The sequence below is a fragment of the Equus asinus genome, chromosome 1 (genome assembly GCF_041296235.1).
Source record: "Equus asinus isolate D_3611 breed Donkey chromosome 1, EquAss-T2T_v2, whole genome shotgun sequence".
In the NCBI taxonomy this organism is placed as follows: Eukaryota; Metazoa; Chordata; class Mammalia; order Perissodactyla; family Equidae; genus Equus; species Equus asinus.
This window is the reverse complement of record NC_091790.1, coordinates 111,296,251-111,308,283: the sequence shown is the minus strand read 5'-3', so window position 1 is coordinate 111,308,283 and position 12,033 is coordinate 111,296,251. Positions and strand designations below refer to the sequence as shown.

General features: G+C 42.5%; 1 protein-coding gene across 14 annotated transcripts in view; it reads right to left on the bottom strand.

Moving 5' to 3' along the window:
• ORC5 (origin recognition complex subunit 5) overlaps window positions 1–12,033 on the bottom strand; it is a 133,259-nt gene that overhangs the window by 43,888 nt on the left and 77,338 nt on the right. For 6 of the 14 annotated variants that reach the window (XM_014831913.3, XM_044769539.2, XM_044769542.2 and 3 more), the window contains one exon: window positions 9,707–10,255. The exons of the other annotated variants lie outside the window; for them this stretch is intronic. In XM_014831913.3, the coding sequence (XP_014687399.1) occupies window positions 10,210–10,255 (46 nt within the window). In that variant the 3' untranslated portion in view covers window positions 9,707–10,209. Of the gene's footprint in view, window positions 1–9,706; window positions 10,256–12,033 lie in introns of those variants that run through there. 14 annotated transcript variants of the gene reach the window in all.

Below are 12,033 nucleotides of genomic sequence, written 5' to 3'. Positions count from 1 at the left end.
TAGCAAATGCATGTTATCAATACCCACCAGGAAGGATAATCGTGCGCTTTTCTCATTCACATAGGATGGACAGCTATTTGTATTCACGGTCTTACTCCAGGGTCACACTAATTCTCCCTCTCTGTTACAACATAGCCAAAGGGACTGGAACCATCCAGATATTACATAAAACATCATACTGGGCCACTGAGTTGATGACATGGCATTAATTGGGACTACTGAGCAAGAACTTGCAAGGAATCGGGATGCCTTGGTGCGACAACACGTGCTGGGAGGGAGACAAGCCTCATGAGGACTCAGAGGCCCTCCACCTTGGTGAAGTTTGGGGGGTATGGGATACGATGTGGCATTCCTTCCAAAATAAAGGTAAAGTTATTGCACTTGCATCTCCTATTGATAACAAAGAAACACAAAGCTGCATAGGCTTCTTCAGGTTCTGGGGGCAACATATACTACCACTCCTACCCATTTATCAGTGACAGGGAGGGCTGCTGTTTTTGAGTGGGCAGCAGAGCAGGAAAGACGTCCACAGTAGATCTAGGCTGTAGTACAAGCAACCCTGCCTCTTGGGCCATACAACCCTGCAGAACCCATGGTAATAGAGACCTGTGGGAGAGAAGGATGCTGGGTGGAGCCTCTGGCAAGTTCTAATAGTGGAGGTGTAGCACAGTCCCCTCCAGGGCTGAAGCAAACAGCTCTTGGCATGCTACAGTGCCTTGGCAGAAGCTGAGCATCTAACCATGGGACATCAAGTGTCACATGGCCAGAATTACCCATTATGATGAACCGGGTACTCTCAGACCCACCAATTCACCAGCAGTTACCTATTTTAAAATGGAAGTGATACATCAGGGACCAATCTCAAATGGATGCAGAGAGCACAGGAAAGCTATAGAAACAGGTGACCCAGATCCACTGTTGCCCCAGTGCCTCTCCCTCAGCTCCCACCTGTGGCTTCATGGAGGGCTTTCCCCATGGTCAACTGGTGAAGGAGGAAAAAGGCTGGATTTCTTTCATGGATGGGTGAGCTCTGTACGTTGGTCCAAGTTGAAAATGGACTGTGGTTGCACTAGAGCCCTACTCCGTGGAAGTGAATGACATTGGTGAGTGGAAATCCTCCCAGTGGACAGAGTTGAGTGGTCCTCCACTTTCCATGGAGAGAGAAGTAGCCCCAGGTAAGGTTACAGTCAGACTCAGGGACAGTGAAGAGCTTGGCTGGTTGATTAGAAGCCTATAAGGAACAAGCCTGGAAAATCAGGGACAAGGAGGTCTGCGGAAGGAGGCACGTGGGTAGACCTATGAGAGTGGGCACAGGCTGTGAGAATTTTCTGCATCCGCTACAGAGGATGCACTAAATCACCGAGTGGAAAGAGAGACTGGGTCAGAAGATGTCAGCCAGCTTCTGTCCTCAGCTCTTCCACTGCTTGCACAATAGGCTCATGAATAGCACAGATTCTATGGGTCTAACAATATGGGCGGAGGCAGAGGAAAAACACCCTGGAACTGAGTTTAAACTAGAAGAGGCTGAGTTAATCTTGAATTGACCAGTTAGTTTCTACCATCAACAGAAGTGGGGGCTCAAAAGCTAAATGAATTTCAGTTAGAAGAAAGAAAGCAGGTGATGCTTTTCACTCGAGTTTGTCACACCCGAGATGTGTCTGCATTCCTTGTTTGGAGGGTGCGGTTTGAATCTTACATTCTCACGGTCACTTCCAACTAGTTTCTTACTTCAGCTCACTCTGCGGTTTCCAGTTGGTATCTTGCAGGCTTTAAAAGAAATTTACTCTAGCGCCAACCCCTATGTAGGAAACAGCCTCTTTTTGATGACCTCCCCATAAACATGGCTGCTGCATGTAGCAGACCGTTACAGAAAATTTAAGGGTTCCAAAAAAAGGGTCACATCTTGAATTGTAAAGCAATAACTAAAACTTCTCTTTGGCTGTCTCACCCACACAGTGACCCAGCTTACAAGCCCCTTTTTTGTGTGTGTGCTCTAGGTCTGATCCTCAGGAGCAAAAACAAATTCTTATTTATTAGGGTCTCATCTTCTGCCCTTTCTGCGTCTTCTTTCTCATCTTCTGCTCCTAGTTGCTCATCAAGGTATTTTCTTCCCTAAGAGGCTTCCAGGGTTAGCAGTTGAGTGAATACATTTTTTTCATCCAAACTCTACAAGCATAGCAATAATGTATGTGAATTGTCTATTACGGTACCAGGAACATAAATGTTCAGTTGGTAGTTAACAATATTACAATCACGTAGTTTCAACAGTGAAAAGTAACAGAGGAAAAGAAAAATCAATTTCCATCGCAAACAACACTATGTGGCCAGTAATCTCTCAAGCTTTTGTCCTCATCTTCCTTACTCAGGTAGATCTTATTTATTGTATGGTAATGATGAAACCATGTTTACAGTTTTAGCATTACATAATGCCCGTGAGTTTCACTTTATTCTGCCTCCTACAACTGTCTTCTAATGAGCGCCATGGGTCACAAAGGAGATAAAGAGAAAATCCGCGCAAACCAACCCAACATCTGGAGACACAGCTCCAAGTATGTCCATGACTGAGTGTGATTCAGTGGTGGATTTATCATGATTAGGGTAAAAAATACAATGAAAGATAGATGGATATTTCCGGGGAAAAAAGGGAGTTAGGTACTACTAATCAAATATTCCATGCTTATATCTATTTAGGAAGAATTTTTATATTTAATGGAGAAATTCAGCATATAATCTATTATTTCTGAAATGGAGAGAAAGTAAATGTAGAGTAGTAAGAACAGCTTTAAAACATTGGGCTTTGGGAATTTAATTGGCATATTTAATCTGCAAGCTCAGTATTTAGAGGCCATTTTGTCTGGGCTGGGCATGGTGTACATTTACACCTCAATCCATGACCCACTCGTTCCTTTCCTGTCATTTTTCTTTTTAACACTGCAAGAACCACTTGACATTTTAGTATTAAAATTTGGTACTTGAGATTTCAATATTTAAATTACAGAAACTGCAACTGTACCATGAATCCCATCTTCCCATAGAAAAGAGTGACTGAAGGTTCCTCAGTTAGCAGCAACGCCCAGGGAGGAGGTCACCTTCTGGAGGGGCTCTCCATGCTCCTGGGCAGAAGCTCAGCCGTGAACAGGAAGAATGCTCCGACCCAGAAGAGCTGACCATATTTCCTTTATATACACATTTCCCTTCTATATTTCCATTTAGATACTGATAAGCTCCGCAATTGTATCGCCAGCCTGGGCTTCTACCCTGAACTCCAGACCCATCTGTCTGTCTACCTCCTGGACCTCACCACTTAGAAACCTACTAGAAATCTCCACTTAGCACGTCCACACCTGAACCCCCATTTTTCTCTCCTCCACTCTTCCAGATGTTCGGGTCAAAAACCCTGGAGTCATCCTTGGCTCTTTCTTTCACAATCAATATCCAATTAATTAGCAAGTCCTGCAGACATTTCTTTCCAATTATATCCAGAATCTGACAACTTCTCACCAGCTCCACTAACACCCTTATCTGAGCCATTATTCTCTCTCACTTGGATTATTTTAATATCCTCTGCTTCCTGTTTCCACTTCCATCCCTCCTATAGCCTATTAGTGTAGCATCCAGTGATCCATTTCAAAATCTAAGCCAGATTTCGTGACTCTTCTGCTCAAAACTCTCCCCATCTCGCACAGACTAAAAACTAAGGTCCTTCAATGCCCTGCACACTTGGCCCGGCCCCCATCACCTCTCTGATCCCCTCCTACTACAGCTGCCTTTGCTTCCTGGCCTCCAACCACATTGGCCTCCTTGCAGCCAGGGCTCCTGTGCTTTGAAAGAAAGGAGGAGAGACACTTGGTGGGGCGACAATCAGCAGTGTCTGCCACACCAATTCAAATTTTGAAAAGACACAAAATATACCCCATCTGCATTCTATAATAATATTTTCAGTGTATTGTGTTCTGTGTGATTTAAAGCATATTGGAAAATTCTTTGACACCCCTTCTATCAAGAGGTGGGTGTAATTCCCTTCCCTTTCACTATAAGCAGGCCTTAATCACAATGCTATGTAACTTCTGAGGTCAGACAGAAATGGCCATGCAGCATTTGCTGGTTTCTCCTGGGATGCTGTCTTTCGGAGCCTAGTCACCATCCCCTGAGGACGCGGGGAGGGCACATGGAGAGACCACGTGTGGATGTTCCAGGTGAGAGCCGTCGGCCAGCACCAGCCTGCAGACGTGAGGGAGCCTGCCTTCATGCCATTCCAACTCTTGTCTCAAGTTGCCCCAGGGACATCGCAAGGAGCCAAGCCCTGCCCAAACTGCAGATTCATGAGCAAAACAAATTGTTGTTTCTAGGCCATTAAGTTTGGGGTGGGTTGTTATCCAGCAGCAGATAACTAGAACATCCTGTTTCTGTGCCGTCTTTGACTCCTATTTCCACAGGTGAGCATCTACATCACTGCCCTCCTCGTTTCATACTTCGCTTCAGTTTTTTTCTCTCTTCACTCACTTTAGTGTTTCTTTTGTTCTCTCATTTTATTATCATGATAAGCATTTTCAATAAGCAATTCTATTAAAAGAGACATACCGGCCACACATATTTCAGAATTGGCTTTTGATGTAATGTCTTTGAGATATTGCTTTTCATTATGTTGATTGGTTTCACACCTCCATTACTTGTATATAAATGATTTTTTAAAAAACTGTTATCACTGTAAGCATTTTTGGTAAAACTCCAATCTTAAGTCCTACCGATCATATTTCACAGGCTGCTACGATAGGCATTAGTCTCCACCTGACCTGTCCTTTCTTTCTCACTATAAAAGACACAATTAGACTTTCTACTTCAATTACAAGAACAGTATAGCAACTAGAGGTAAACATATCAAAACTCTCACTTACAAAGCCTCTCTCTGAATGTTGCTAACTGGTGATTTTTACTTCTTCGTGACTGCCCCCAGCTTCCACAGTAAACAGGAGGTCCTTTTATAATAAAGACAGATGCTTGAAGTATGTATGATAGCATTAGGAAGAACATGTTCTATAGTGTTTTCCCTTTGGGACGGGCGTCTTTTCATATTCTCTCCCTCTTGTTTCTTTTCAGTTTAACTCAGACCTTTTATCACAAAAGAAATTCGGGCAGCCAGCCCCTGTTGCACGGAGCTGTGGAAGCGTCCTCTTCTGCTCACCAGTTCCAAAGTTTTATTCCTACCTAGGCTGGGGAGTCCGCTCATAGCCCTCTGATTCTCGTAATCTAAGACAATTTTTTATTGATACATGTTTTATTTCTCCCATATAACTTTGAGTTATAAGATCACAATGAAAAATTCAATTATTTAGATCTACTTATTCCTTTCTCTGTAGGTCACTTCAGCTTCCTTACTAGGTTTCCACATTCAGAGGCGCTCACAGCAGCTGCCTGTTTTATCCCTCCTTGAGCCACGGGGCTCTCTCCCGGGTCTTTTCATCCTTTCGACGACTAGGCTTCAGTTAGTCAACGTTTTCAATTAAAAAGAGAAAAACTGATGGAGAAAAAGGCAGAGGTTTCTCTCAGCATCCTTTCTCACGGATGTCCACGGGGGTGGCATATTTCAGGTCCTCTGAGGCCCTCTTCAGTTCCAGCTGGATGGGTCCCACGAGCTGGGCTGGCTGAACGTCCCTTCCCAGAGGAAGTGAACCTGAAGAGGGCTCAGAAATTCCAGGGCACACCTGAGCCAGAGCAATGCCTCTGTTGTTATGAAAGTCAGCCAACAGTGATGAAATCATGTTTGGACCTAACATTGTCCTCAGAATTAAGAATCTAAGTGGGTTTGATTTTTCCCTCTGGGATGAGATACTGAATGGGACTTAGCCCATGTCTCTCACTGTCGCTTCCTATCGGGGGGGTATGGGGTTCATATGAATAGCGGAGAACTGTTATTTGAAAAAATTAACTTGCAGTTCTGTGGTGAGCCGAAGAGCAGAAGTTAGGACTACCTTCTACATATTTTCTTTAATTCGTTTCAAGATGGTTTCTCCCTCACCACGTCGTGGACACTACTTTAAGAACTGAGAGCTCTAACTCACTAAATAACCTCCTCTACTCTGATGACTCCCACATTTATAGCTGGCAGTAACTCTGGGCTCTAACCTAGATCCAGTAACCTACTTCACATCTCCACTTGGATCGGCACCTCACGGCAACATGTCCAGAACTGAACTCACCATCTTCTTCACCCCACAGACCCAGTCCTTTCCCAGGATTTCCTTTCTCACGGAATGGCTCTACAAACGTTGACGGCCCCTCTTGTCCAGGCCAGAAATCTGTCTCCTTTGTCCACTGCTCTATCTCCTACGCCCAACACGATACCTGGCACACAGCTGGCACTCAGTATTTGTTGAATGAATACTGAAAACTTCTATGGAAACTGCCATTAAATCACATTCTCAGCTCCTTCAAAGACCAATGGACTGGATTATGGTTTATCCAAAACCCAAGCCAATCTTTACTGCCTCTAAAATCCAGGCCTTTTCCATCATGCCAAAGCTACCACTATTTACTCCAACAGTTGAATGCCTTCTAAAATTCCCATCATTACTGTGCATCAACATGAAGTTAAATGAATGAATTGATTATAATTTTCTCTGCTCTCCAAAATTTCTGCTTCTCATACTGTGCTTCATGAATGTGTCACTGCTGGAAAATGAACACTAACTGTGTATTCAGGGCATTTAACAGCAAATTTGAGTGAAACGTTGATATCTTGATAGGAAAGATTTCTTTGAGCTCTACTAAGCATTTCTTAAAGCAAACTGTGTCAGCAGACTGAAATTACATGCAAAATTATCTAAACTATTCACATATGATAGGCAGTCAGACTTTGTAGCAGACGAAGCTTTCAAAATGTAGGGGATGAAGCTGAATATCAATCTCTGGTCTAATTACCTCCAATCTAAGTCTCTGCTCATGGCTAACGGCATAAAATGCGAACAATTATGGTACACGATAGTGTGCGACCTCAGGTAGCAACGGAGGACAGTATCACAGCCCTGACTGCACACATGGGGCAGCTGCTGCATTTCATCTACTATTTCAGAGGCTCACTGAGAACTTAATGTGATAAGGGATGCATTATTCCTGGACTTGGCCCGTTACTTTACTTTGCATGATAAAAGCAGAGGGGTGCAGACTCTGGAGGGACAAAGGAGAGGCTGCTTCTTATTGCCCGAGCTTTCCATGCTGCAGACCACAGTAACTACATCAAACAGTTGTCGGTTAACTAACTCTACTGGAGGTATACCACTACTTCTTCAGCCATCACACCTTGAGGGAAAATAACATAATTCTTCAGTCACCTGCTCTCTGATTTGATCATTCTCAGCTCATGCTTTTGACTATTCAACAAGATCCTGAAAAATAAGCAATGACATCTGCATGTGGATTAGAACGCAGTAGATAATCCATCAACTCTAAAAATAAAAATCCAAGGTATTGTGACCATTTGGATAATTCCAAAATTCTAAATAAGAAATAATTATCCTCCATGTGCTTAGGTAAGAGTACCTCTTCTCTTTTCAGTTGGAATGTTGCCCCATTCCCTCACTTACCTCCTTTCTAGGCCACAAATAATATTTCATGAAAATAACAACAGCTAGCATTCACTGAGCACTTGCTGCGTGCCAGGTACTTTACCAAGCTCAGGGTTTCTCAGCCTTGGCAATATTGACATTTTGGACCTGATAATTCTGCTGTGTGAGTCAAGCTTTTAGGATGTTTAGCAGCATCCCAGGCCTCTGCCTTTCCCACCCCACCCCTAGCTGTGACAACCAAAATGTCTCCAGAAATTGTTAAATGTCCCCTACTGGGCAAAACTGCCCCCAGTTGAGAACTACTGACGCAGATATATCAATTTATTTAATCCTCAAAACAGTTCCATGAGGGAAGCTCTGTTCTCCACTGTACAGCTGAGAAAGCAGAGGCACAGAGAGACTCAGTGACTCGCCTAAGGTCACACACCTCATAGAGATACAGATGGTATTTGATCCAAGTTAGCCTGACTCCAGAGCCTGAGTCTTCACCGCTGACCTAGAGACTTGACCCCTTTCTGACTTCAGAGCTTAGTGAGAAGAGGCTTGTGGGATCAGAATCCCTTCCAGAGTTACTGAAAAAAAACACTGCAGCAATGAAGACTGACTCAAGGATTGAAAATGACTTGAAAGTAAGAAGGAAGAGGGAGGAAGGTCTCCACTCGAGTGTGTACACCTGGGCCATGGTCACTGAAACAAAGCATTTCTAAAATGGAGGAGTGTCCATGCTTGAAAAATCTAAAAACCCGCAGCTTGGTAACTTTCTTCTTGTACCACCTAAATCATTTTTAGATCTAGGTGGAATAGACGCTGAAGATAATTTAAGCGCCTCCTCTCTTAATGGAAGTATCTGGCCCACCAGCCAGCGTAATTCTCATCATTAGATTCCCTCCCGTAATTGGAGATTTATATCTTCCAATTAGAGGATTCATTTGCGGATGACCCTTGTTAAAATGCTAATATCCATATTAAGCTGTTAGTCTTCATTTAAATAAATTAATCAAATTAGTGAGTGAGTCATTTAGCAAGCCATTAGAAAGGGAATTACAACACAGGAAAGACCTGATGCCCAGTCAGGGGCAGGGAAAACCCGGCTACCAGGCACTCCGCAGGGGAGCCACCACGGGGGGAAGCTCCTTGTAGGGAGTACAGGACAGGCGACCAGCAGTGAGCAGAGGCATGCAAAGTCACTTACAGGAAAGTCGGCCTCCTTTCCGTCCTCCCCAGAACCCGAGGACAGTCTCTTTCTCCAAGATGCAGACCGGCCCCAGCCTATCCAAGAGGGCTGCACAGCAGACCTGCCACTCACAGCCAGCTATGAGGGGCGGAACCCCCCCCAAGGGGCAGTGCTCTTCCTGGCATCGGCTACCCATACCCAAACTGCTTTCTACTTTAATGGCACATGGATTTCTACGTGCGGGAAACCCAAGCCTTCACAGTGCACATGCCTTTTCCCTGGTCCTGGCTCCTCCAAACATCTTGTGGAACACCACATTTCACCGTCTCCCGTGGGACAAGGGACTTACGGAAGGGTGCTCTATCGCTCATGGTGCATGTCATCCTCTGGGCTAGGAAGTCTTCCCTCGCTGTCCTACGTAGGGAGGCAACAAGGAACTCAGTCTTCGCCCCTGCCCATCACCGCTAAAGGCAAGTAGACGACTACTTGTTTTCTTTGATCCACAAAGTGTCAGACAATCACTACATTGAAAGGCTTCCTATCCGGGAGTGCCTATGGTGAGCATTTTTCTTCAAAAAAGGAATCAAAGAATAAAATGCCACTGAAATTTAAAGTAGGCTCTGTAATGAAGCACTTTCAATCTGCTCAACACCATTTTCAAGCATTCAAATGCTAACGGAAAGCTTCTTCAAAAATACGGAGAGACAAGAAAATCAGACCCAAGGTTCCTAACTGGTTTAACGGGAAAATGTTTTATCGTGCAACTCTTAAACAGGAAAGAAAACCATCACGCGGGTCAAAAAGCTAGGGTGGGTGGTTAATGGCAGGAGTGACCAGGTAAACCTCACGAAGCAGTCTCTAGTTATCAAGGAGGCTTAGAGAGGGACGGTCGGCCTACCTCTGATCAAACTACCTTGCCTTTTGAGAAAATTGGGTGAAAAATAAGCATATACAAATATCTTCTAAAAGATACATTTTTTAAAACTTCTATTTATTATATTTTGCAACTACGATCTTTTAAAACGGTGGCCTTAGGAAAATCTGCTCTGGCGAGCCACTGCAGAGGCTCCTGTGGGGAGGAAGTGAAGAGACGAGGCTCACATACAAGGGCTGCTGGCACATTCAAAGCGCAGGGGAGAGTTCACAGGGCAAAATGTAGTCCTAAGTAATGGGTTTCAGGCAATTTCAGTGTTAAGATAACATCATTAAGAGCAGAACAGATTGTGCTCAAACCCTGCTGTTTATAATTAACACGTTGTGTCCAAATACTCCAGGGTCCCTGGTAAATAGTCTTCTGCTCACATCCACCCAGACCAATCAGAGGATTTTCATCCGATTCCACGCTGGGCCGGCACCTGTCTGGACAAATCCAATAGAGCCAAAGACCTCCTCTCCCTGGCCAGCTAAGGAGGTGGATGAACACAGCTTGGCTTAGTCATCGTCACAGTGTCCATATGGCTTTGAAGCTTGTTTTCACAAGAAATCATACAAGTATTTTATTATGTCAAAGTTCACCGTCCTATAAACAAGAACAGACAGTATGTTAGCATCCTCCCCCCAGACTCCTCAGCTCTGCGTGTATGATTCTGGGAAGCACATGCAAAATAATTCACAGCTCATGCTCAACAGTCCAATGGTGCTACCAAAAGCACCAGGATGGGACTGACGCTGATTTTTAAAAATGTCCCTAGAAACAGAGTTTCTTTAAAAAGTTTCTTTCCCCCCCATGCATAAAGTTTGCTTTTCTAAAAAAAGAAAACATTAGAACGATTCAACTTCCGTATTTCAATTATACAACAGAAAGTTTAGATTTCATCTGAGAGCTATTTGCTTTTTGTCTAATAACCAGAATAAAGTAATTAGGGATGCAGAAGTATTTAAATCTTCTTTGCTTTTGAACATTGTTTATCTTCCAAAACACCTGTTTTATCATTACATAACGCATAGCTCATCTGTCCTCATTTGTAGTTTTCATTCTTTTCAGTCTTTTAACACTGGCTGACCTGTATGTGTATTGCAACTAAATCTGTATGATCCAAGAATATGAGACAACAAACAGACGATGTGAATGTATATTTTTGTACTCTGATGGCAGGCAGAATAAAATAGCAGGCAGACAGAGACATATAATTATTTTCTTTTCTCCAAACTCATTCTTCACTATAAATATTCAGACTTGGAGGTTTATTATTTGAATAAATGGTCAAAATAATTAGATATAATGATCTAGCAATAAGTATAAAATTAAAGCCTTAAAATATTCAATTCTGCAAAAATAATCATCCATGTGAGAACAGCCTTTTGAAGATTCACTAATTGCACACTCTTATTTATTAAACCACCATCAATTAATGTTTTTGTCTATCACTTGGTACTACACTTTCTAAAAAAGTTCCTAAGCAAATGACTGACATATATCAAATATTTTTAAAAAGTTGGAATGGGGAACTATAGATACTGCTTATGAAAACACACTTAAAAATAGCTCAAATTAGATGCTATGGCTATTGTGGTACCTAATGTTGGACTGAAGAATATTTTGTTTCATTACAATAGTGCTTCTCTGAAAAATATGAAATCTTTCCAAATGGTATAAAAACACTGCCGAAACAATCCTGTTATCATTAGCAGTAATAAAACCATGAAAAATGGTGACTAAAAATAAAAAAATCTTATCTCAGGCATAAAGACACAAAAGGTATGGTTATTATATCCTAAAGCTATTTTATTTTATGTGTTTTTCTTTCATTCAATTCTAGAACTCCCCAAATTTACTGGTAACAAGGTACCATTAACAAATCTTTTTTTTTTTTTTTAAATCATGATACTGGCTGAAAAGATCTTTTCTGGAGGATCTTAGAAGGAAACAGACATAGGAGGCTATTTCTAACCACAGGCAAAAAGGGAAATGGACTTTGTACATCTCTCAGACACATTTCCCCACAATGACTTTGGGTCTTAAGGTTATAAACCTAAAGTGACACAGTAAAGTGGACTTAATGTTAAGTTTTACTGGTATTTTTGTTTGTTTGTTTCTGGCATTGGGTGAAAAAAAGTTGAGAAGAAGCTAAGACTGAAACAATTTAAATTCCAACACTATGGGATTGGAAGGCATTATTTGATAGAATATTACATACCCATCCAAAATGATCAACATGAAGACATACCTACAACATTAAGAGGAGAAAGGAGCACAGAGAATTGCAACTGTATTGTGATGAGTAAGGAGCAGAGTACGTATAATGGACTGACACTACATGAGAACACAAACAAACGGAAATACTGTGATTTCTCAGT